Source organism: Prinia subflava, chromosome 12 (assembly GCF_021018805.1).
Source record: "Prinia subflava isolate CZ2003 ecotype Zambia chromosome 12, Cam_Psub_1.2, whole genome shotgun sequence".
NCBI lineage: Eukaryota > Metazoa > Chordata > Aves > Passeriformes > Cisticolidae > Prinia > Prinia subflava.
In genome coordinates this window covers 6,835,039-6,861,619 of record NC_086258.1, presented here as the reverse complement: position 1 = coordinate 6,861,619, position 26,581 = coordinate 6,835,039, and the positions used below count along the sequence as shown (strand labels likewise).

Below are 26,581 nucleotides of genomic sequence, written 5' to 3'. Positions count from 1 at the left end.
CTGTGTGCCTATATCCCCTCACAAATGATTTAGTGTTTGGTGTGACCAAAGTAAAAAGAGCAAAGGGGCAGTGGTTGCCTGGTGGTGGTGGTGAAGAAGAGCTGCTGTCCCTAAAATGTGAAATTATCACCATAGGTGACCAAGGATTTTGTGGATATTGAGTGTTTTCTTACTGAGACTGGCAGTTTGGATTTCACTGCAGCCTGTGGAGGAGCCAGACACAATTTGTTGCTGTCACCATTGCTTCCCTGTAGATTAATTATTGTAATTGTTTGCCAGTTCTCGAGAAATTAATTCAGAGCCATGACTTTTCATGGCAAGCATGCATATGCGTGCAAATATGGAAATTCTCATATGGTGTATGGAATAAATACAAATGATTTTCTGGGGAGGAGTTCAAGAGTGTTATCACAGCAGCCAGGAACTCTCTTCAGTGGTGACCTTCAGCACCCTGTGGAGACAGAGAGGTTTTAAAGGTTTGGAGATCCTCTCTGGATGACGTAAATTGGTGCTAAGTTGGGGTGCCAGCTGCTCTAAGTGATTCTTCAGAGGCCAACTGATACGCCTGGATTTATCTGCAGTGGCCAAGGTTTTTAGTGCCTCCCTCCTCAGTGCACTGAACAGGACTTTAGGATACAAAGAAAACTGGGGAAGCATTTACTTCTGTAAATGGAGAACAGGTCTGCAGCCAGACCAGATTAGGGTGGGTGCTCATGCAGCTTCCATTTGTAGGATGCCTGCAAACTCTTGGTCTAGAGGACAAACCTAACCAGAGTATTGGTAGTGTGCTCACAGAAGGTTATAACATGCTACCAGGAAATCAGGTTTAAAGGGAGACAGGTTCCTTTCCTTGACTGTGGTTAGGTGGTTTCTGAGTACGAGGAGCAGCAGTGCTCTGTGGTTATTTAGCTGCTGGCTGCAAGATTTGACTCAGCAGCCTTTGCTGTTTGCAGTCTGCATGCTAACGAGGTGCTGCAGTGCTGCATGCACGGGGCTGTCCTCTGGACTCATTACAGCCAGTGCAGTTAATGCTCAAATAATCTAAAAGAAAAATGAAACATACAGCAAAAGTGTGTACTTCTCTTGATTATGTAGTTACAGACAAGTTGGGTAACTTCTGCTGAATTATCTGGATCACCAGAGAGCAACTCAGACCTTCATTTATTTAAGTGCTCTTTGCTCAAAATACTTTCCAAATTGCTCTCTACAAGGCAGCTTAGTTTTATTTAGCTTCATGGTTAAACAGATAAAAATGTATTTCAACAGTAAGTCTGTATATGGCATGATTGCAACCCTTTGAGACTTCTGCTTTTAGGTATTCAAAAGACAATGAAAATACAATTTTTAAAAGGGCTGAGCTGCAGTTCAGCTCCTTGAAGGATGCCCCGGTGTCAAAGCAGTTCCTCTGTTCTCTGTTTTTCTGGTACACTGGAAGTGAAATGCATTGCAGATGACAACTGGAATTTTTGTTCAGATTATCCACGGGGCCACATTCAAAACTGATGCTGCCCAGAGGGTAGATGAGCACCTGGGAAGGGCTTTACCTGGGATTGTGTTCTCCATCCCTGAAGCAGCCAAGTCCCAGCCTGCACTGACCCTCAGCCAAGGGCTCTGCTCTGCCAGAGCCACTTCACCCCTTGACTCCTCTGCCAGAGAGGCACGATGATTGCCTCCTTTGTAAAGTACTGCAAAGGACCTGCTGGAGATGAGTGCTTTGAAGAGAAGTGGTTTTCCTCTTCCCTCCAAGGCACTGAGCAGTAGCAGTCCCACTGTCCCTGCCTCTGCTTCCCTGCCTCCAAGGGAAAGCAGGAAATGATGGTGATATTGTGGTTGAGGAAAGCAGGAAATGATGGTGGTGTTGTGGTTTGAAACATAATATAGAGCTGCAGTTTATTAATTTTCTTTATCGTGTTCCACTCAATAAATTTACGTGGTGCAAGTGTCTTCCAGATAATGCTGTAACACAGCCCTGGTTTCAACATATTTGCCCTAATCCAGTAATGCTTTTTCTGTGTCTTTCTAGATTCTGAGCGTTCCCATCTCTCCTCGTTCACGATGAAGTTGAAGGGCAAGTTTCATTCACCAAAAATAAAGAGGACACCCTCAAAGAAAGGAAAGCAAGCTGACCTGACAGTGAAAACACCAGAGAAGTCAGTGAACAAAGTAAGCCAAGGCCATGTTCTGTTTTCCTGATGGTTTCTTGCTTCCTGGTACTCAGTTTGTCATAATCTGGTGTGTGAATTAATCCTCTGCATAATTCTGCAGCTCAGGGATCCTCAGGGTCACTTGATGGTTACCTATAAACAGCACTGGGTAGTGTTAAATCAAAATATGTGCCTCCCTTTGGAGAGCATGATGAGACCTCCTTCCACAAGCATTTAAATATCTCATTATGGAACGTGGTGTATGGCCTGACACATCCTCCCCACATGCACACCCTGTGGGTTATGCTTACAACTTCCAAAAAGCTGCCTGGTTTTGGGGTGTGATCCTTTGAAAAACCCCAGACCCAGGCGAGCACATCCTTGAAGCTGGTCCAAAGATGTGCTCAATCTGTGATGACACCAGCAGGGAGAGTCACACAGGAGGGTTCAGGCAGCTGCTGATCCAGCACAATGTTCCTCACACCAAATGTACTCCAGGTCCTCTAAGAAATGAGGTCACAAACTGATCTGTGTTATCTCCTCTCCTGTCGTGACCTGATTATGTAGCTGGAGACTCTCTCTGTGACAACACTGCTGTAGTCAGTTTGCAAGTACAAATCAAAGCCAGAAGTCAAGAACAATTGAGGTTGTTTAGAGTAATTAAGCATCATTCTCAGCTGTTAAAAGTCTCATCCAGTGTGCAGCGCCAGAAATGCAGAATTTTTCAGATTATCTCTGCTGAGAGTTGTTGTAGAGTTACTGAGAGCAGGCAGCAAGATAAAGTTTTCTTAGGCTGTGTGACTTGCTTAACACCCAGAGAAGTCTCTGCAGCGCTTCCTCACCCTGTTCTGCACCATCAGGAGGAAGATGATGGGGTTTTTTTCCCCAGATTGTGTTTTTTTTCCCCAGGAGGCTTTCTAGGGAGCCAAACACCTTGCAATGCTGAGTGCTATTTAAAAATTAAATTTAAAAAAACCAAACAAGACAACAACAAGAGTACTCCTTGAAGGCTTTTAATTCCAATGATGTTTCAGGATGGTATCTTGAGATAATTTAGAGGCCTTCCTTTAAATTGATATGTGACCACATTAAGTACATTAGAAAATGAAGAGCTCTTTTCAAAATGTGGTCTGTAGCAAATGCATGTCAATAATAGATGAAGTTTTTGCTTTTCTATTTTCCCCCTAAAACAGTGCAAGAGGATTTACTAATAAGCCATGCTGGACATTAAAACCATTTTTTATGCACAGATTGGGGTTTTTAAATTGGAAAACAAAACCCAATATTTTTTATTACTGTACATGATTATTTAAGCTGCATTCATTTCTATCGTGCAAAATATTGTTGATTTCTGGCTCATTCCTTATCTATTTTAGTAGCTACTGTCCAACTAATCAATTAGTTGAGTGTAGTCAGCTCATTAGCTTTGTGTGGAGGGAGTGGGGAAGAGGTTGTGCCTGGATTGTCGCCAGGATTTCTCACTGGAGTACAGACATCAGTTGACAAACGGGAGATCTTCTGTCAGAAGGCTCACTTGATAAACCAAATATCATCCTTTTCTCCCTCTTAAGTACTTGAGGTGCTATTTTTGTGCTCTTGAAGTAGATAATCACTGTAGAGCAGAAATAGCAATACTAAAAATTAATGTAAAATCACGATGTGTGAGCTGAAGGATATGCTCAGCTCATGCAAACATCATCTCCTGCTCTCCTTGATATCTGGATAGGGGAGTTCTTTTCAGAACCTCCTTTTGTCCCCTGAGCCCTGTCTGTGATTTTTATCCTATTGCAGGAACGGGAGTGTCCTTCAGTGCTATATACAGACTTCTGAAAGGTTTTACACTGCCAAAATGTAAGGGAAAAAAAGGATGATTCCAGCTTTTGTAATTGGGTGTATTCTGCACAGCTCACTGTGACCCTTTCTGGGTCAGCTGTGCCTCATACATGATGCATTTGCAACTTGATTATTAAGGGAAAATTTCAGAAATCATCCAAAAATATCTATATGTGTCAGGCAGAGAGTGGAGAGGAGATGCTGCTTTGCCTGAGTTGTAACTTTTTCTCATTTAATGCCCAAAAGAAGAGAAATGAGTGGCTGTCCCATCCCTGGAAGTGTTCCAGGGCAGGTGGGACAGGGCTTGGGGCAGTCTGGTCTAGTGGAATCTGTGGCAGGGGGTGGAATAGATGAGATTTAAGATCCCTTCCAACCCAAACCATTCCATGGTTCTGTGCCTACATATAATACCTTTGGTCCTTGGAAGATGATTCATTAAAAAGTGCTCCTGGGGAATGTTACCCAAAGAATTAGCAGGGGAAATAACCAAAAAACCAAAAAACACACAAAAAAACCCACAAACAAACAAACAAAAAAAGGGCTGTGTCCCTCCAGTGTCCAGTGGCTGGATTCCCATCCCTTGGCGTGCTCAGAGGAAGGATTTGTGTTTCCAGCTGCCATTCTCAGCCCTGAACTCTGTCAGGCCCATCCCTCCTGTGCACCAGGAGAGTGTTTAAGCTATTAAGTCACAAGCCTTTCTGCAGGAAACAGTTGTTGAATGAAACCCATAAACAGCCATTGGAGCAGGAACTGCCGTCCACATTTTTTCACTTCTGTTTGAGAGCTTTGACTGCTGCACCATGGTCGTACTTACCCAGGGAATTTACAGACCCTCTGATCCCTAAAATGTGTGATCATTTCATATGAAGTGCAAAACCTTCTTGGGAGAGGCTCTCCATAGATTAATGGTTGGACTCAATCATCCTAGAGGTTGTTTCCAACCTAAATTTTTTTATGATTCTATATCCTGAAATAAACTTTGCAGTGGTGAGGGCACATCCCTGCAAAACGGGAAATGTCATTTTTTTATCCCGTTGAGTTGCCAGGATGCTCCTCAGCAAGGGAGTTCAGGGCACTGTGGGCTGTAGATCAGAGCTTGAGGTTGCTGGCAAGAAGTGTTGCCCAAAGGGGAGGCAGCAGCAGATTTTGGGCACTGCCCAGATGAGATGGAAAATGACAGGGTGGTTTGCAGTTCTTGGATTGGCACTTAGACTTCTGAAGTTGGAGCTAGATGGAACTTGGGATTCTAATCCTTTTATGCAACTGGCCCCAAATTACTAACCAGTCCTGCCTATAAATTGTTCTTCCTAAAACCTTTTGGGCTGCTGGTCTGATTTTGAAGAAAGGCAGCAGTTTAACAGCTGACAAGGATATGGGGAGCACACAATGCCCACAGGTCATTAATTCTTGAAGCTGAATTTACTGAGGAGATAATGGATGAACTCTGACTCTGCTAAGCTCTCTGCTCCTTGTCTAGCCATGTTCAGTAGTTAATTTAAATCTCACTTAGAAACTACTTGTGGCATTAAAAGTCCTCCAGGCACAGTGTTGTAAACTTTTAAAAAATAGCCCTGTCCAGAATGCCATTGAGGTGGCATGTATCACTTCTGAATTTCCTCCTCTAGTGTTGGTGGTGGCATGGAAATCGGTGACCACAACTCAGCTTTATTCCAATGAATTGTTCCCTCCTGCAACATTCATTCACCAATGCCAAAATTTAGCTTTTACAGTTGGTCCTGATGGAAATTGTGTGAGTTCTCTTGTTCCAGCAGCATCACAAAGTGATTTAGGTTGGAGGCTCATCAGACTGGAGTTTATTTGAATATTTTGATGTATTTTACAAGGACATGTAGTAATTGGACAAGGGGAGTGTTGCCTTTAAATTGACAGAGGGCAGGTTTAGGTTAGATATTAGGAAGAAATTCTTCCCTATGAGGGTGACAAGGACCTGGCACAGGTTGCCCAGAGCAACTTTAGCTGCCCCATCCCTGGAAGTGTCCAAGGCCAGGGTGGATGGGGCTGGGACAGCCTGGGATGGTGGAAGGTGTCCCTGCCCATGGCAGGGGGTGGAGATGGGCTTTAAGGTCCCTTCCAACCCAAACCATTCTGTGAAATGTTTTTTTCTTTCACTGTCCCAGTTTAGGGTGTGGGTTTCAAAGCAATGTCCTTGATGTCATCACTGGTGCTAATCTTAGCCTAAAACTGATCAAGATCAGCCTTCAGTTTGGAATGCAGGTAATTCTGAAGGTTAAAGTGTGGGTGTAATCTTGCACTGACTATTCATTTGAAAGAGTAGTAATTCAATTTAAACCTGTTTATGCTAGAAGGGGTTTTTTTCCACTCCTCCTGGACTACACCTCAGTGTCACCATACTTTAAAAATACTGAAGTTTTAACACATCTCTCCTTTTCTTCCCTCCTCTTTAGAATGTATCATGGCTAGAGGAAAAGGAGAAGGAGGTTGTCAGTGCACTGCGCTACTTTAAGACGATTGTGGACAAAATGGCAATTGATAACAAAGTATTAGAGATGCTGCCAGGCTCAGCAAGTAAAGTGCTGGAAGCCATCCTGCCCTTGGTGCAAACTGACCCACGCATCCAGCAAAGGTGAGTTTCCTTCTTGCATTTTGGGACCCTGGCAGAGCAACAGGCTCCTTCTTTATCTCAAGAACCGCAGTGCAGGAGATGCTGATGAAGTATCTGATGACTGCTGGTTTTGCTAATTATGTGGTGGTTTTCAGACATCATTTAAAAGCAGATTCCCTGCTGTGAAGAAGCTCATGCTGTTGAAAGATAAAGCAAATCAGGCTGCTTTCAGAGTGGAGGAAGGGATGGTTCTTACCATAAACTTGGAAATTCATTATTTTCTGGAGAGAGGTTCTCTTCAGATGCTGTTCCTGCTTCTGCAATCCATGATGGTATCCTAAAAGCTAGCAAATCCAATAACTTCACCTGAAAAAGGAGTTTATCTTCAAAGTAATCCTTTTTTGTGCTCGCTTTATCCACCCTGATATTACAGAAGTCTGAGCCTGCACTCTTAACTGCTTTTTTGGATTTTACTGGATCAGATACAGAAGTAAATAGATGTACTTCAGCAGATTAACCAGTCCAAGTTCATTCCTGCTGCACTCAACAGATTATTGTTTTATGTTTTAACAGATTATGTGTATTATGTTTTTACCGGTTAGGCAGTGGGTTTGAAGCCAGGAAAGAAGTAGAAATTTGCCAAAGCCAAGCTCAGCATGGATTATAAGAATTTGTGGTGTTGCCAAGCCATAGAGATATTGTTGGTGTTCATCCCATGGATGCTGGAGCAATTGACTTAGAGAAAACAAACAAACATTGTTGAATAATACTGAAAGAGCAAAGTTAACATAGAGAAAAGCACAGAACTAAGCAGAGAAATTCAGGTGTTTGCTTCCTGAAATCCTGCCAGTTTTTGTGCTGTTCCTGTGTGTTTTCCCATTAAATATCTCCACATTTTTTTCTTTCAAGATGTTTATTTCAGTGCTGGCACAGGGAAGGTTTATAATGTAGTTGAGGTAGCACTGGGGTGCCAAATACTTTGCAAACAGAGATGTTCGGTTGTGTTTGGCCCCAGTGCTGAGGCCAGGGCTGCTGCTGGCAAAAGGAAGGAGGAAATGGGTGAGTATCACACCTGTGGCTGGGGCAGGTAAGATCCAGTTGAGGTTGGATCTGTCCAACCACAGTCAGCAAATCTGGTAGAATGGGAATGTCCTCTGCATTAATAAGTCTCTCTTTTTGGAGACAGTGTGCATTAAAGCACAGATCCCACGTCCATGCCCTGCCTTGCTCAGCCTCCCAAAAAACCCAAAAGGGGATCTGGCTTTCTCAAAAAGCTGTGTCCTGGTCTCCCTGCTTCAGTGGCAGGACACAAAGAGGTGATTCTGATGGCAAATCCCCCTGAAGAAAAGTGAGCAAGACTTGTGTCAGTGACAAAGAAAGCCCTACAATTATTGTTGGTCTTCTTTTTACTTTAGGGGAAGCATTTGCATCAAGGAAAAAAGTAATTAAATCTTGCACAAAATGGGCTTTCAATTACTGCCTCCTTAGAAGGAAGCAGACTGAAGATTAATGGCAGAGAAATCAAAGCTTTGGAAAGAGATGGGGGAGGGCCCTGTTTAGGAAATATCTCCTACCAAGCTAATTTCATTTGAAATGAGAACAAATGGCAAGCAGCAAACCTTAAAAAAAACCAAATCAACAACCAAACAATCAAGTCCTTGCCATTGTTTGTATCCCCTGGCTGTAACTTGACAGTAGTTCTTTCCCCAGTCCTGCAAACCTTCATTCACCTAAATAAACTCATTGCAGCTCATGGGCTTGGTTCTTTTCTCACAGATAATGAAGTTACTGGAGTTAAGCCAATGTAAAATGGATACCAGAGAGAAACGGGAAGATTTGGAACAACTTGTATCAGTAATGATTGCAAGATTACACCTTCTCTTATCTGTTTATGGTTTTGATGCAGTTTGAAATTGATTTAACATGACAAAGAATTGCTGAAGCGTTGCCATCAGCAGTACTGTTAACACACCTTGTTTAGTAATGAAGTCAGTGTTTTCAGAATGGCCAGGAAAATGCCTGGGAGCACTGTTGTTACAGTTAACTTTTATTTAAAGTTGTCATCCTTCCAAAACTCTTTTTTTTTTTTTCCTTCAGAACAATAGCTTCAATTCTGTTTCTCATTAAAAACAAAACAAAGCAACACCCTTCCTCTTTCAAACCTGAAATTCATTCAGTTGAGTTTCTCTAAAGAAGTAATTTTAATTACGTGTTTTCGGGCATTATAAACAGTGAGGCAGTGATTTGTAAAGGAATGAATAGAGTCAGCTCTCAGTGATCCAAGGTGGTTTTGGGGAGAGCTAATAAGGAAGAAGGATAATACTGAAATAACATAGCTTAAACTTAAATGTAGGGCTTAAATACTTATCTTGAAAGTTAAGGCATAGGATGGAGCTGTAAATAAAGATGGAAAGAATGTTATTTTTAGTATTGCTGTGTTAACCTGCATCCCAGATAATTCCTTCTGATACCTGGGAATGAGCTGTTGATGGTTTGTACCTTCAAACTGTCATCATTTGGTGCTAGAGAAGGGAGAGCAGCTGCTCTGGAAGAGAAGCCTGAGCTTTGTCACCTCTTCAACACAAATTCCGAGTGTCAGAGAGCAAAGCAGTGAAATGCACAGTGTGAAACTCACTCTGTAACATTTGATAACATCCCCAAATTTTCTTTTTGTTCTTTTTTCTCAACTGCTCCCTCTCCTGCTGTGCAGTTCTGCCATCTCATCGTGCTACAGCCGAGTGTACCAGAGCCTGGCCAACCTCATCCGCTGGTCTGACCAGGTGATGCTGGAGGGGGTGAATTCCGAGGACAAGGAGATGGTGACAACAGTCAAGGATGTCATCAAAGCTGTTCTGGATGGAGTCAAGGTACAGGAGACAAATACTGTAAATTTTATTGTAAAAAGCATATAATAATGTATTTTAGAAGAGATCTATGTAAACTAGATAAGCGCAGGTAAAATATGAAGGTCCTATTTTTCTGCTTCAGTAAACTCCCTCTTAAATCAACTGTTCCATAAATTAAATGTTCCTTCTTGGAGTGCTGGTTAAAGACTAGCACAGTTTGGCTCTGAATGTGAACTTCTGGCATGTTCACCCTGGCATCTGGATGAATTGGAAGAAGCAGTGGATCTTTATTCAGCATTGTATTAAATTTTCAGCGAGTCATTCCCAGTCTCCCGTGCAGATTACAAGACGTGGTTTGCACATTCTCTGTCTCAGCAAAATAAAATGAAAATGCTCCTGTCAATGCCCACAGAGAATGAAAGACTCCAGCTCCATCTTTTAAGAGAAATTTCAAGGGATTTGTCAGTGATACATCACCACTAAGCAGCTGGATTAGGGTGTGGAACAGGTGATGAGCTAAATTCGGTTTTCTGGAGATAAGTTTTACATTGCTAATGGAAACATTTAACAGAAACCTTTGTATCCACTGTCAGACCTGCCTGTAGCATTCCCCCACTGTTCCACCCTGGAAAAGCTGTTGGCTTTGCTTTCCTTTCCTTCTGCCTCCTGGTAAGGTTCTTGTACTCATTATTTCTGTGTCCCAGGCTTGTCTCTGGGCTGATCCCTCCTCACCTGTCCTAGCATTGTTGGTAAAAGTTTGGTTGACGTGGGCTTAGGGCACCAGACTGTCATATCTCCTGGGAATCTTATTTTGGAAACTGTAGAGAAAGTTAAATCTCTTTCAAGAGCAGGGATGAATCTAAAAGGGAATGTTTAAATCAACTACACAAGGAAAGTTGGGATAGAGTTTTAGGAACTGCAGCAGGTGTTTCTCCTGGAATTATGGATCAGGAACAATTATCTTTCACTGTACTCACACTCAGTTTTATTAAATGGAGCCAAGTGCAGAAATGACGTGGATCTCCCAAGCTTTGACTGTCACATTTTCAGGCCTCTTGGTTTGATGTCTGCATCATCTGGATATCTCTTTAATGTTACTCAAACACAGTTACTAAAATCTGCTATTACTTTATGAGCCTTTTAAATAAGTATCTTTGAAACAAATCATTTCTATCACCTAAAGAAGATGGATTTTCTAGGATTATTTTGCACAATATGCTCTTTAACTTTAAGCTACACATTTTACAAGTAAAGCTGATCTTAAATTTGCACAGCAGGAGAGAGAAAAAGAGTTTAACCTAAAATTCAGCTGCTGTGAGCACTGGAATCCAGCAGCAATTTGCAGGATGTGAAAAGCTGTGCTGTGTTGTAATTCCACAGCAAATGGTGAGTTCTCAGTGGCTGTACCTGCACAATCCCAGGGAGAGATGTGTTATCCCCAGATCTGGAGCAGAGTTGTGTGGTCTCACTGGAGGAGACTTGGACACACATTGCTCTTTGACTTCAAGACTTTAAACCCTTGGTACCTGTTGCCTTTCAGCCAGAGCTGTGTCCTCTGTGGGTTGGGAGAAGGTCTGGGACTGGGGAAGGTTTTGGATGTCTGTTCATGAGCCAGCTCAGCAGCGTGGCTATATCAGTCTCTGCTTTGTTTTTAGACTGAAAGTTATTTTGGGCTTCCAGTTGGAGCTGGCTCATGTCTGGTCAGCCTTAGAGCAGATGTGTGGCTGTCTGGGGAGATGGGAGAGTATTTGCCCATCAAGAGGTCAGCATTTGGAAGCAGCGTGCTTTCACCTCCTGCACAGCAAGGAACAAGGTTTATTTTAGGAAGGCCAGGCCACTTTTCAGATCTGGAAGCAGAACTGAGAAGATGGACACTTCTCTCCACAGCAGAGCCTATTTTGTTTTTCTGGCAGATCACACAAGATCCACTTCCACATTTCAGTGCTTACTTCTTTATTTTCAGAATAAAGCATAAAGGAGACTTGTTCACCTCTGTTACTTGATATTTTGATCTCAGGTTTTAGGGCTTTGCTAGGCAGGAAGAAAATCCTTGGTTTGATTACATAACTTCTCAAAAATCCATCTCATTGTGGAATTTTCAGCTTGCTGAAGTAGCATAGTTTGTAGAGAGGCTTTAATTATCTCTAATTACTGCTGCAGGAATCTCTTGCCTTGCTGATAAGGAATAGCATAATGTGCATCTGGCTCAGTTGTGTGCAGATTACCTCTGTGTGTATGCTAAAGATTTTTGGCTTGATTTCCAAATGCCAGTTCTCATTTGGGGATAGCAGAGAGGAGAAAAATTCAGGGTCTGGTGATATTTGTCAAAGCTGGAAGGTGAAGTGATCCTCTCAGGTAATTGCAATCATGCCTTGCCTTGGTGCCTCTGCTGGAAGGTGCCTTGGGTTTTTTTCCCAATGGTGTGAATTATTCTGAAGATACTTTTGAGCCAAAATGGATTGGTTTTCTCCTGTTTTAACCTATATTCCCATGTGGTAGACAACTGTGTCTATTATGACTGGCAAAATAAAAAAACTGAGCTCTTCAGCCCTGAGTGTCTGGGGCTCCTCAGTGCTGCTGTGGCACAGCCACCACCAGAGTCTGCAGTGTTGGCCTAATTTAGGTTTAAGGTCAGGAAGAAAGGTCAGGAAAAAGGAGACATTACCTTTTCCCTTCCACAGCCTTTTCAGGGAGATGTTGAAGGAGTATTTTGGCTTTAGGTTTGAATGCCCATACATTTTATTTCCCTTATTGTGCTCCTGCACATTTGCAGTCCTTGCTGGCCACTACCCCAAAGGCCCACAGGGTCCAACCCTGAGTCTGTTAAAATGCATAAGGATCTCCAAAAACCTTTCCAGCAGTGGAATTTTCTCCAGAGGGCAGAAAGGTGGCAACCCATTCTGTCATCACTCAGCCCCATGATGCCAAATGCAGCCAAAAGAATCAAGTGATGTTACTGATCAGGACACTTGTCAGAACACACTGTTCCTCACCAGGGCTCTCTGTCCCAGCAGGGACATCTTCATAATTTTGGTCCCTGTGGACATCTGTTTGTGCTCCCTCTTCTTCCCCCTGTGTGGGATGTTCCAGGACAGCTTTTGGAGAGCTGAGTGTCCTGGTTTTGGGTAACACAGTGTGCGTTCTGTTGGAGCACCAGCTCACACCAAGAGCGTAAGTAGAGCACGGAGACCAAAGGCAGCTGTGGTGGACACTTGGATGGTGTTTGCACCTTGTTCCTCTTGTTCTGTGGGTGTTAACCCATGGAATTTCAGCTTTCAGTAGAGCCTTATGGAAAACTACCAGAATTGGGGTATTTTCCTTCCTCACAGGGATGATGGCAAAGACATCCCAGTTGCAGCTACTGCACTGGGAGAGCAATGCCAGTTGTTTCCAAGCTCCACGGACAAGGACACAAAGATGATACTGGAATGATGACACTGTACTTCTGCTGCTTTAAAAAAAAATTAAATTAAAATTGATCCCTTATAGTTTCCTTTGTGTAATACGCTGGGAAACCAATAGTGGCAGGAAGCACTGCCAGTTTTCCAGCCTGCCTGTAAGAGGGGCATGTGTTTGTATGTGTGAGCAGATCTATTTGTCAGCCTCAGACATCCATAAAATGTTCTCTCCGAATTTCTGGCGTGAATGATTGTTGCTTTGACTGCTGGCAGACTTAGAGTTCAGGATTATCATGCCCTTATCTCTTTATCCAGAGCCTTATCTGCCTATAACAGAGACACTACAGTAGCTCCTTGAATGATTAAGTCTTCTATTGCTAACGTGTTAAAAGGTGGCTTCAGGGGAAGCAGGGCTATTAATAAAGGTGTTCACTGTTTAGTTTTTGGTTGGAAACTTGCTTTTTGAAACAAATATATAAAATATAAAGCAGTTATTTAATGTTGGTTTTGGCTAGATGGAGTACTGCACTGGGTAAGGCTGTTTTTTACTTAGATCTATGTATGTAAAGCAAATTTACCATTATCTGGGTGTTGAGTGAACTGGAACACATTTGTGAGACAGAGGAAAGAGGAAGCACAGCAAAAAGACACACATGTGGGTTTGTGCAGAATCCCCATCCAGTCAGGGGTAATGAACTTCACTCAAATACTGCCAAAACTTCCTCTGGCTGCTCCTTAGCAGCTGTTCTGCATCATTTATGTGGCTCTGTACCAGACTTAAACCCAGCTCAGCTCTCTCTGTGTCCACACCCTCATTAAACCATAACCAAGAGTTTACTACAGTAGCATCCTTTTGTTTCTGGGATGTTTAAGTGTAGCATTCAGCAAGAAGTGATTATTCTCTTTTTCTTCTCTCCATCCATCAGGAGCTGGTCAGACTCACCATTGAAAAGCAGGAGCATCCCTCTCCCACAAGCCCAGTTAAACCCAGTTTACCAGCATGTAAATCTGACAGGTGGGTCACTGGTTTCTCCTGTGGGCAGGGCTGATATAGAAGGGGTAATTTCTGACTGCTGACAGTGGAGTTAAATCCTTCAGCTGCTCTTCACAGAGGGTGGTGTAGTGTTCTTTATGTACCCCCCATCCATTTCAGTAGGATCACTAAAAGAGAATATGCTGTGATAGGAAAGACACCAAAATCTGGCAGTGAAACATCCCTTTGTGTCACATGCACGCTGAGCTCTGCATATACACAGAATTCCACCTGCAGATGCAAATTCTGCCTTCTGCTCTAGGTGTCTGTCTGATAGCACATGATTTAAAATAGCTTTGAATCTGTCAGCAGGCTGTGTTCCAGCTGTGGTTTATGATCTACAATCTGTGTTTTGCATATTGCAGCCCATCAGAACTTCCCCTCACCGACCGAGAAATGGAAATCCTCAACAAAACAACTAATATGACTCAATCCAATGAGCTGCTGACTGACTCCATGGATGAAGAAGTTGCACCTCCTAAACCCCCTCTGCCCAGCATTCGTGTGGCAGAGAACAGGTAATGCTGACCAGCCAGCTGACTGAAGAACTCCAGTGCCTCTTACCAGCCTGCTGGTTTTTAAACAATCTTGCAAAATGTGCACCAGAGAGGAGGGTTAGTGTTACTTTTGGATTTTAGTCCTCCAGAGTAATTCTTCCCTGCTACTGGACTCTGCTTTGTGTTCTGTCTCTCATATTATTTTTTGTTTCTTTTCCTTTCCTTCTTTTTATGTGAGGATAGTGCCATGCCCTGACATCCACGCATGAGAGGCATCACATAAATCTGTGATAACCTTACATAAAACTGTGTGAATTCCACAAGTACAAGTGTCTTGGGCTGCTGTATCTAATGGGAAATGCTCCTTTAACCAATCTGTCCTGCCCAGCCAGGTTGTTGGGCTTTGCCTATCAGCTTAAGAGTGAAAGCCAAGAGTGTGTGAAAAAACCCCTTGTGCTTGGTTGTTCTTACCCTGTTCTACGAGTAACCACATAAAAGTTTCTATGTTCTATTTTGAGAAGGAGGAGAAAACCCCCAATTTGCAGGGTTTTTTTGTATGTGTGCGTGTGTTGTTTTTCTTCTCTGGTACTGGTGCTAGTGGCTGGTGTGAAAAATAGGTGTTGTGTTAATTTAAAAATGTGGCATCAAGGGTTGTGGCTAACCTTAGGAATCTCAGTTCTGTGTATTTTATGAATTCTTAAAGGTTACATAAAAATTTCTTGGTATGTTCCAAGAACAGACTATGTGTGCTCTTGGGAACTTCTCAGGCTTGATGACTACCAGAATTACGTGTCATTAGAAGCAAAAACTAAAAGTCAAAGGGTTAAACTCTCACAAGCTGCTGCAAATGTGTGGGCCTGACACGGATTCATGCCAGAACATGGGGCCCTCACAGTGCACGTGGTGAGAGCAGCTCTGACCCTTTTGTTCCCTGGAGTTCACCAAGAAAGCAAAGGCCAAAAAAGAGAATTTGCATGTCCTGTAAATTTGTAGAACTTTGAGCATTTTTCAGACCTGGAAGGTTTGAGGAGAGGGAGGGATGTCTGTGAATGGAAACAATATTTGGGTCAACCAAAGCATTTAATTTGGATTTTCAGTGCTTTTATCAGGATATAATTACCATGCTAATTAGCTCCATTAGAAATACTTTTTAGAACAGCATTTGTTTTTGTTTGAGAAATACCAACCTTAAAAAGTAAATCACTTAACAGAACCTTACCTGTGAGAATATTCTTAAGTTGATATTTTCAGTGGATACATTTTGCTGAATACCTCCTGACTGACAAAAGCTTTCTGGAAAACAACTTGTGAAGCCTCTGATTTTTTTTTTTTTTCTGGAAGAGTGATGGAAGCATCAATTCCTGTTGTGTCTTGCAGCCCTCCACCAGCATTGCCCCCTAAAAAACGTCAGTCTGCACCTTCCCCAACCAGAGTGGCTGTTGTGGCCCCCATGAGCCGAGCTACCAGTGGGTCCAGTTTACCTGTTGGGATCAACAGACAGGTAATGGCATAACCCCTTTGTGAAAGCCAAGGGAAACGTGCTGTGAACTGAGGAAAAGCTCAGTTTGGTGCTGTCACCTGCAGCCACACAGATCCCTGCACGTCCCTGCTCGTCCCAAACAGCCCAGCACAGGCAGCCTGCAGTGGGAGTGGCAGTGGCAGGAACAGCAGTGTCATAAATAATGTGAACAGCTTAATTTTGTTATTTTTTTTACAGTGTTGTGTTTAATTAACAAATTGCTGCAAACTTTGTTGCCTTGAGCCATAGCAGAGTGTGAGGATGGGAGTGGCTGAGTGTTGCCATGTCCAATGGACCAGGGGACAGCAGCTGGCTGAGCTCCCTGGGATCTCACCAGGGTTTACTCACAGGCCAAGGGAGCACGTGGCTGAGTGAGATCAGAAGTCTGTCTTCATCCAGTCACAATTTGAAACATCTTGCAACTCAAGCAGTGGTTGGAGCTACTGCTCTGACTGCTGCTGGTGCTTTGGGGAAATTTTTCTGGTAGAAAAATGGGGAAGTTGTGTGTGTGTTAATCACATTCCATTTCTTGTGCTTGTCTGCGTTTTATGAGGTTGTAAATGGCTGGGTTTGCTTTACCCATTCAGGAACTTACTAGCTCAGCAGTGAGGACCTGAATCATATCAAATTGCACAAAAATCAAATCTTGTCCTCATCCCCAGAGGCTCAGCTCTGGCTCAGGGAGCCTCTGCAGTCATTTGGCTGACTCAGACAAAGCTGTGGCCACTCTTCAGGTAAAACTACAGTCACACTGAGGCTGTTTGATGGAGTGGGAATAGTTGAGGGGTTCACTTGCAGGTTAATAAACTTGAGGTAATTTCTGAAATGGGACCATAGCCATAGGCACAGAACGTTGTATCTCACTGTAGTTTATTTTCCCTTTGCATGCACCTGAGGTAACCAAGTATTTGTTAAAGCCTCGGGTATGTCATGAGAAGTCTTGCAGTGTCATGACAAGTCACACAGAGCTCCCTAGCATGGGCTGTTCACCAGATCAGAGGGTTTCTGTGTTCTCCATGAGCTTGGAGAGGGCCAGCAGCACTGATCCTCTCCCGTGAAGTCTTTGCTCCTCGAGCTGCATCTTCCTCACTAGCGAGCTGCCAAGAGTGATGGTGATTTGATTTTTTTTTTAATTTTTTTTTTGTCCTGAAGGATTTTGATGTTGACTGCTATGCCCAGAGGAGGTTGTCAGGTGGAAGCCACTCCTATGGGGGGGAGTCTCCTCGCCTCTCTCCGTGCAGCAGCATCGGCAAACTGAGCAAGTCTGATGAGCAGCTCTCCTCTCTGGACCGCGACAGCGGCCAGTGCTCCCGCAACACAAGCTGTGAAACCCTGGGTAAGAGGGGCTGCTGGGGCTCTCCCTCTCATTTAGGAGCTCCTTCCCACCTCATTTGGTGCACAAGTTGATGTAATAAATGCACTGAACTTGCAGCTGCTGTCTGGGAGTTGCTGCAGGCGGTTCAGTGCAGAGCTGTTCTGTGGGAGAGGAAAAAGCCCAGGAGAATGTGTTTCCCTTGCTGTAGGTGATGGTTCTCAAACTCAGTTCAGCTCTCTAGTGGAATGTTTTCTTCATTTCAGCTCTGTCTGCAGAAATGACAGGCCTGGTAGACTAAAGCAGTGTTGTTTCTACATGCTAGGAAAGAAAATAAAAATACAAATGTGACACAAATTATGTCTGCAGTCATCTACCTGTTGAATTTTCGTTATTTGTTTGCTGGTGTAAAGAATTAATTATGAGTTGTATGAAGTTTGGGTGTTACAGAAGGTGTAAAAAGATGGTCCCAGCTGCAAGGAAGAAGTTCCTCTGATTCAAATGAACTGATTAATTAACTGATAGAATGGGAGGGACAGAACTGAGAAGGGCTGAACAATAGAAGAGAGAAACTAATCCGTGATTCTCTGTTTTGCCAGATCAATCGGATCACTACGATCCAGACTATGAGTTCCTGCAGCAGGACCTCTCCAACGCTGATCAGATACCTCAGCAGGGGTCGACTGTGCTCAGCCCATTGCCAGAGTCCCTGGGTGAGTCTGGCTCCCCTTTCCATGGACACACTTTCCAGCTCCCGCAGGGCAGCTCTCCTCCCCTGGAATTCTGCAGCCTCTCGGGAGCAGCGCAGCCAACAGAGACTCCCCCAGCGTTACCAGAGAAGAAGAGGAGGAGTGCAGCCTCCCAGACCTCGGATAACTCGGGCTGCAGGGTGTCCTACGAGAGGCACCCCTCCCAGTACGACAACATCTCCGAGGACGACCTGCAGAGCGCCGTGGTTGTCCCGTCAATGCCCTTCACGCCCTTTGCTGCTGTTCTGCCTTTCCAGCAGGGAAACTCCTCAGCACCCGTGGAATTCATTGCTGATTTTGCTGCTCCAGATTCAAACAGTGACCCAGAAAAGCCGCCGCCTCTGCCAGAGAAGAAAAACAAACACAGTAAGCAAGTTCCTGTGTTTGGGTTTTACTTTTACCTCGTAGTTGTCGTGCTCCTGATCATTGCTAAGCAGTGGTGATGATGGTGATGCTCTTGTTTGAGTGTGTCAAAAGCAGTTAGTCAATATTAAAGACATGGAGGGGAAATGTCAGTGCTGTGGTGGGCAAGGAGTGATTTTGGGGCCAAGATAGACCCAGGCTCCAGAGATCTGGAATCACACAGCATCTTCATTACTGTAGTGAGACCATGTTACTTCTCTGTTTACCTGAACGTGACTCTTTGAGGCAGATCTTTCTGGTTTATTCTCCCTTTACAAGTCCATTCCTTCCCCCTTCCCCAATTTTGTTTTCCCTCTGCAGGGAAGAGTTGGGTCCTCTCCAAGAGCTCGGAGAAAGGACTGCTTTTCTGTCCAAAACCCAGCCTTGCCAGAGCATTTACTTGGCAATAGGAGCACAGTCACCCACATAGCTGTGCAAGACAACACTATTAACTGGAGCCCAGTACTGCTGTTTTGCTACAGGATCTCATTTCCTTTGGATGCCTGAGAATTTCCCACATCATTAAAACAAGCAGCCTCTAAAAGCAAAGGCTCCTGTCCCCAGCCAGACTCCTGGCACACCAAGGCTGACCACATCTCAAGCTCACAACCTTCCTCTGATTTCCTTAATGTTCATGGCTGAAAAATGTGAAACCTCTTGCCAAACAGGCAGCCACAGAGCTCTGCCAGGGAAGGCTGTGGACTACCCAGTGAGATCCAGCAGATACTGGTTCACTGGTCCCTGGCTGGTTTGCAGCTGTGTGTTGCATGAGGAGGCAATGTATACAAGATCTGGGAGAAGAGCACTACGTTGCATGGCTTGCAGCCCAAGAGAAGAGCTGATTTCAAAGTGCTGAGTTGGTTTTCTGGCTCCTTTCTGCAGTTTATAGACTTCTCACTGAGAATCATTTTTGCCCAGAGAGGTTGTGTACTCCCTGTCCCTGGAGGAGTTCCAGGACAGGCTGGATGGGACTCTGAGCAACCTGGGCTAGTGGAAGGTGTCCCTGTCCATGGTAGGGGGTTGAAACTGGATTCTTTCAGGACTCAAACCAGTCCAAGATGCTGCAATGCTATCAATAAGATGAGAGTAAGAGGGGTGTGTGGTGTCAGGGTGTATTTTCTCCATTTGTATGTAGTGCACTCTGCCAGTCACTTCTCTAAAAATAGGCTTTGTCTAAAAGCATTTCATTAACCCTAAGTGACCAATCCACATGAGTAACCCTCAGGGATTTTGTTCAGAGCATAAGGCTTGACCCACCTGAAAGTGAGGGTCATCCAAGTGTCCCCATGTGCAGGAAATCTCTTTTGTTCCTCTCTGGTAATCAAGCAGTTACAGACACCAAAATCAGCTAAAAAAGAGGCTGAGGTGGCTGGTTGTGGACAACAGAAAGGAAGTGACAGGGCACAGCCAAAGGTGGTTGTTACAGCTTGTGCTGTTCAAAATCCTCTCCTGCAGTGTGAGCTGCCAGGGGCTGTGATACAGAGACATCACTGCAGGGTCAGATCCCTGTGGATCTGCTGGTGGTGATGAGAGGTGGCTGCAGGGAAATGCCCCTCTGTGCACGTAGGCAGCTTCAGTGGAGGGGAGATTCCTGGGTGAATCTTGGGTAAGAGGCAGTTTGACATTTGAGAGATCTGAGCTGTTTGCTTGTGTCTTTAAGCCCCATGTCTTTGTTTTCTGGTATCACACAAGATGCCAAAGAGTTACTTGAAAACAGGTTTAAAAGCAATCTGCATTATTGCCTGAGCACAACTTTAACCTCAGTACCAAGGCCTTGTGTGAATTTTCTTTGATGTTGGATTAGAGTTAATTGTAATCTGGCACTATCACAAAATTTGGGAGTATTGATCAGACTGCATTGTTAGGAGAGGTAGGAGCTGTTACCTAATGTGTTGTCAGCTCTGATGATTTGATAAAGTACCCTTGGTAGGAGTCCTGGGGCTGATACCTGACCGCTGCAAATTTTTTAGTTGCATTCGTGTGACACTGAGAACTTGTTTTAGGTTGTTTCTACTCCACAGTATATCACACCACGGGTTTGTGGTTGCTAGTTTTACTTTTATTTTCATCATTTAAAAGGCCAGTCAAACATTACTCAGGCCCTGTGGTGGCACCCAGGATATTTTTTGCCCAGAGGCTGATGCATGTAGATATTCTTGTGTAATCACACAGCGCTGCTTCCACAACCTCAACAAGCTCCTGGGATCTGGAGGAAATGCATGGATTTGCTAAAAAGGTCCAGAGTTCACACAGATGGGACTTGGTGGCAGTGCCTTTGTTGTGGGCTTCTTCTGGTAGCTGGCAGTAAGTGTTGCAGCAGAGACACTGGTGGTCTTTTTGTTGGTAATACACAGAAAATCTGCTTGAGTTAACCTTGTGTATTGCTGTGAGCTGTGCTCAGAGGGACCTCCAACAGTTGAGTTCTGTATAATTTAAACAGAGCAGTGATAGGGCTTTTAGTCTGGCATGAGTTATGGTTATTTTACTGTGCTGTAAGAGCACATGTTACTGTGCTAAGGGCAAATTACTCCAGACTTCTGCTTGAGCACCAGCATCGTGCTCCTGCTGAACAAGACACAGACACGGAACAGCTTCTGCCATTAAGAGCCCACAGTCAGAAATAACAAGATCCTTTCCCCAAACAGCTTGGAAACTACTGGTGAGGCACTTAATTCATGTTTCCCTCCTTGTCAGTGGGAACAAAACTCAGCCTGGTGCCCAGAGAGCAGCTGGTATTTAACTGCAGGAACCACGCTGGGGGCAGGCTGGGCTTAGCCAGCGGATAATGCCAGCTCTGTGAGGAGCAGCTCTCCTCCCAGAGGTGACAGCAGTGACTGCCTCATTGACCTTGACTTCTCCAGTGAGTTGCTGAGTGGTGTAGCTTAAGAATGTCCATTATTTTGGCTCTTGCTCATGCACACAAATCTGTTGTGCCTGTGCAGGGCCCAGCTGCCAACAGCGCCAGGGTGGGGCTGGGCTGTCAGTGAGCTCTCCAGGGGATTGCTGCTGTGTCTCACCTTGTTGCAGGTGTGCCTTAGTGCTGATCATGTCCTAATAACCCCCTTAGGCTCCAACAACCACCGGTCCTCTCCTGCAGCTGAGTGTTGCTGCCAGGAGAGCAGGCTCCTGGGAGAGCAGTACCTGTGACTTCTGCCATATGGGCAGAGCTGGTGTGTGCTGGAAATCCCTGAGCAGCTTCAGCTCCTTCAGAAATGACAGTCAAGGCACTGCAAGCAGATTGCTGGGAAGGTGTTCCTAGCCTCAGTCTGAGATTTCATGGTTTTTTACATTTCACATGTTTTCTGTCTGGGTTAAGAGCTGACATAAACTGGGCATGTGGTGGGAGAGGTTTCTCTCTCACGCCTCCCTTCTCTCCTGGGGTGCTGCCTTGAGAGTGTCACTCCACCCCAGCTGCTCACTGGGGAGCTGCAGCCCCCATCCCTCCCTCTGCACAGTTGCTGCAGGGCGTGCAGCCTGAACTGAGCTGCTGATGTAATTTCCCATCTGCTTTTAAATTTCTGCCTTGTTAAAAACCACAGTGGGGAGGGGGAGAGAAGACCCTTTGCAAACAGGAGTCATGGGAGTGCTCTCGCTCTCCTACTCTCCTGTTCAAGATTGGCAGGATTTAATGATGCCTATTTTGATTTGCAATCTGCAGTGCCAGGTTTGTATTTCACCATCCCAACTGTTCTTCATTTTGCCTAAAAACAAAGATGACAAAGTAGAGGCAGAGATGTGCTCACCTGCCCAGGACTAGTTGTAACAAGCCAGGCAGGGGAGCTGCCATGACAATGGGATGCATTAGCCCCATGAAGAGCTGAGATAAAAGAGCTCTTCATTATTCCCTTGCAGATTGAGTTAAGGCTCCCGACAGCATTCAGCTCTCTGCCCTGAGTTACAGTGATTTAATTTCACACAAGTGTCTAATGTGATGCCCTTTTCACCGACACTTCCGAGCTGTGGTGTCATTGCAGTGTTTGGAGCCATTCCAGGAGCTCCCAGCTGTGGATCCCCAGTGGTGTGTGCAGATCTGGGTGCTCAGTGAGGCACTGCCTCTGTGGGTGACTCAACGTGAAGGCTTGGTGTGGATTCAGCAGTGTCTGCTGCATTGTGCCAGCACTGCCAGCACTGCCTTCTTGGCTTTTGTCCTGCTCAAAATGTGGTCTTTCCCTCAAGCTCTTGTCCTCTACACTTCTGCAAGGACTCCTGATCCTTAGTTCAGTTTTGCTGCTAGAGAAATATCTTTCATAAGCCTTCCTTAGATCTTATCCCCTGAAGTTGTTGTATGATACCAGGGTATTTTCCAGGGAACAGGAGCACCGTAGCCAACTGATACTTGAAAAAACAATTCTGGTAATTCTGTATTTCCTACAGCTTCACCAAATAAGAGTATTTTCAAAACATGCTTCTTTTCACTGTGAGGTGGCACTGGGAAGGAGCAGGGAGGAAGAGGGGCAGGGCTCAGGTGGCAGGGAGAGCTGGAGGTCAGAATTCCAGCACCTTTGGCAGAGCTGTGCAGGACTGGCTGTACTGCAGGACACAAACAGGTTGTGCAGTGGCAGGGCTGTGGGGTCACAGGATGGGGACAGCAGCTGTCACCAACTGGGATTGAAATCCATCAGCTCCATTTCCTGTGCTCCCTGTGCTTCGACCTGTTTTTTTTCTTTTTCATGATTTCTTTTTTATCTTTATTCTATTTTTTAGAAGAGGGTTATAATTCTTTTGGGGAAGGGCACCTGTGTTAGCTCCATTTCTAAATAGAGTTTAAAATATTAGAGGAAATCTGAAAAAAGCTTGCACTAAGACAGGTGCAAAGCAACTCCTTCCTGCTGACACATTTGCAGGGCTGCATCCTGTTTAAAGGCGGGCCCAGGGGTCTGCCTTGGCAGGTGAACAGAGGACTTTGCCTTGCAGCCAGTGTGGGAACCAACTTCATGATGTGCAGATCCTGCACTGTGCTCGTGGTATTTGCAGCTTTCACTGAAGTTGTCCACTCCTTTCAGCTGTACAACTGAAATGGCAGCAGAAGCTGAATAATTGCCACCAAATGACCAGATTTACAAAAAGTGACAAGTGCTTGTTGATCAGGAGGAAGGGAGGGGTGATCACAGTGCCTTGTGCATGACAGCATGGTTACAAGAAAGCCTTGGCCAGTCCTTCCCGTGACACTTAAATACATCTATTTCTCCAGCTCTCAGGTGTGCAGAGGGGCTTCTTTCTTTGTTCTACATTATTCAGCACACTTCTGATCCTTAATAATGGGGGTGGGTTTGTAGTAGTCTCTCTATGGCACTGGATGTCATCCTCCCCCTCCAACACTAAAATATTGCAGCAGTAATTAATCCTCTGTCAGAGCTGCCTGGGCTGACCTGTGTGGATTTTTTCATGGATTTTGGAAGGAATATTGTACAGACAGAAAGGTCCTCTAGACAAGGTCGGTTCCCATTTAACATTTCTGTTGAGCCACATCTCACAAAAGCGTGGGAATCAGTTGAATTTGAAAATTGGAGATGGTAAGTTGCTTTAAAAAGGGATGGGAGCAAAGAGTGTTGAGCTAAGGGGGTAGGAACCCATGGTCAGTGGCACTTTCAGAAGTATTTTGTGAGGAAGTATTTTGTACCAGGATTGGCAGTGGCATTTAAAGAGCTGAGGGACAGGCACACCCATCTCTCAGGTGGGTGTTCTCTGATAACAGTTTTATCAGCCTGCTGGAATGGAGAAACACTGTACACCTTGAAATCTTGCTGACTGCAGGTATGAGACTTACTGTAGGCACAAGAATTATTACAGATTTATTGTCAAGGTTGCATTGTCACACTCCTTAAAAGCAGACTGACGTTATTCTGGGTTTTTTTGGTGACTTTGGACATCAGCTGTTGAGGAATATTCTCAGAGTTGCCATGGATTATGTGAGGATTTGGGCTAAGCATCAGCAAAAGAGACTTCTCAAGCTGTTTTTTGGAGATCTCACTGGTTCCAGAGTGGCCTGGGATGGTGTTTGTTGTGTGCTGGCTCGTGGGATGGATATTTGGGGTTGCAAGGTGGATGGCAGCTGTGTGAGCACAGCCTTGGTGCCCTTCTGAGAAGGAGCAGTTCCTGCTGACCCTGAGCTGGGGTTTGCAGGGCAGGGCAGTGAGTGTGGCCTCTCTTTGCCTTGCAGTGATGGCCTACATGCAGTTTGTGGAGGACTACTCAGAGCCACAGCCGTCCATGTTCTACCAGACCCCTCAGAACGAGCACATCTACCAGAAGAAGAAGAACAAGTACCTCATGGAAGTCTACGGCACCAACGACTCCTTTATCAGCTCAGAAACCTCTCAAGATCTGGCACCTCCTCCTGCTCTCCCACCCAAGCAGAGGCAGCTGGTGAGTGACACCTCAGGGACACCTGGCTGTCGTTGTAGGACATGAAAAAAAAGATGAGAGACTCCAAATATTTCAGAAGGCAAAGAGCATAGAAGAAACTTTATTGTCTAATTCTTATTATTACTTTTTATAAGGTGTTCCCATACAGACTTAACATGATTGGTGAATAGGAAAGACACCTCTCTAATCCCATTGGTTAAACTAGAGAAACAGCTAAAATGGTTTTTTGAGAACTAGAAAGGCAAAACACCACTTGGAGAAAGATTGTTTTGAGAAAGGGTAGTTGTTTGCCAAGATTGTTTTGAGAAGAAGCTTTCTTGAGAAATTTTCCTTGGGGAAAAAAGAGTTAGCAGCTGCCAGCAGGGTAAAATCTCTAAGACACTGAAATATCAGGCCCACACCTGGCAGGGCCACCAGGCTCCCAGGAACAGCTCTGCTCCTCCTGCTCCTGCCTCTGACAGGCAGAGGTGATGGGAGGATGTCTCCCTGGTGTTACCACATCCTTCTCCTTGGCACCTTGTGAACATTTTGGGCATTTTGCATCGTGTACATTTTTGCTGCTTTCTAACCCCACATTCAGACCATTCCTCATAAGCTTTGAAAGACCTAAAATGCCCTAAAAATGAAACGTTCATCATCTTCCACATGGCAGGGCTGAATCTGTGCCAGGCTTGTGTAACAACAACTGCTTGGAAGATTTTGACACACAGAGCAGCACAATTTTCAAGAGATTGCTGCACTGTTGTTCCCACTGCTGGTTTGAAATTGTTGTCAGAGATGCCACTAATAATAACTGTTTAAACATAATAACTGCTTTTATGTTACGATGCACAGACCTTTGGTGTAGCCACTGCTTCACTCCTGCATGTTTCCTTCACGTTAGTGCCCTTGTGTGATTCAGGATTTTAGCTGTTTCTCAGTGTTCTGCTGGTCCCCCAGGCTGCCAGCAGGGAAAGGCACATCCACATGTGTGTGAGTGATGGATTTAACAGCACAGAAAGGGCCATTTTCCATGTGGGGGATGAAATCCTGACCTTAGTGATGGCAGCAGCAGTTTTGTTTCCGACCTCAGTGGAGGGTGGGATTTTGTCCCATTTCCTTTTAAGGGTTTTCCTTTCAGTTCTTTTCTCTCTCTTTTTTTTTTTTCCCAACTCCAACCTAAGGTATTTTGTTTATATTAATTATCTTATTTGTTCTTATTTGTTTAAAACAAAAAATTCTTCTGTTCTGATGTAGCTTACTTAAATTGGCCATGGCATTAACAAAATGGGAGGAAATGTGGGAACAGAGCCATGGTCTTACCATTTGTGAGGGTGACTCTTGCAATATTTCTTCACATTGTACGTGCTAAAGTTTGACTGTCCCAGAGTGTTACTTTTTAACTCTGATTTTGGGATTTGCATAATTACATTCCTGTCATGCAAATAGGAGGTCCTGAAAAGATAAAGTGACATTTTTGGCTAAGTTAAACTGAGTATTATGCATTAATTCTTTGTGGGGATAAGACCTTAAATGCTGGCGTCCCATTTGCTTTGCAGGGTCACTGGGGAGTCAACAGGACTCATCTCTGGAGGATCAGGCAGTGCCCCAGGGCCTGTGGTCCCCATCAGTGTGACCCTTGCACTGTCACTTGTCCCTTGCAGTCCCTTGCCTGCCTTCCCCTCCTGGAGGTGGCTGCACTTCAGTGATGTTTGCAGAGGTGGCTTGGGCTGCACACTCGTGGTCAGTGTCTGCAAAGCACAGATTTACTGCAGCCTTTCTGCAGAAGGGAAATTCTGCTCCTGTCCTGAATTTGTTGGCTGAAGCAAAGCATTTCTTTGCTTCCCTTTAATCAGTATCTGGACAGCCAAGATGTCACTGCTTTGCCTGCTGGCCATTCTTGTCATTTTACAAGCTGA

The 26,581-nt window shown here is 44.6% G+C and overlaps 1 protein-coding gene across 4 annotated transcripts in view; it reads left to right on the top strand.

Moving 5' to 3' along the window:
• RAPGEF1 (Rap guanine nucleotide exchange factor 1) overlaps window positions 1-26,581 on the top strand; it is an 84,101-nt gene that overhangs the window by 28,770 nt on the left and 28,750 nt on the right. For all 4 annotated transcript variants that reach the window (XM_063410197.1, XM_063410195.1, XM_063410198.1 and 1 more), the window contains exons 2-10: window positions 2,024-2,163; window positions 6,404-6,582; window positions 9,272-9,428; window positions 13,732-13,820; window positions 14,204-14,356; window positions 15,713-15,836; window positions 17,007-17,190; window positions 17,766-18,281; window positions 24,478-24,683. In XM_063410197.1, the coding sequence (XP_063266267.1) occupies window positions 2,024-2,163; window positions 6,404-6,582; window positions 9,272-9,428; window positions 13,732-13,820; window positions 14,204-14,356; window positions 15,713-15,836; window positions 17,007-17,190; window positions 17,766-18,281; window positions 24,478-24,683 (1,748 nt within the window). The remainder of the gene's footprint in view (window positions 1-2,023; window positions 2,164-6,403; window positions 6,583-9,271; window positions 9,429-13,731; window positions 13,821-14,203; window positions 14,357-15,712; window positions 15,837-17,006; window positions 17,191-17,765; window positions 18,282-24,477; window positions 24,684-26,581) is intronic.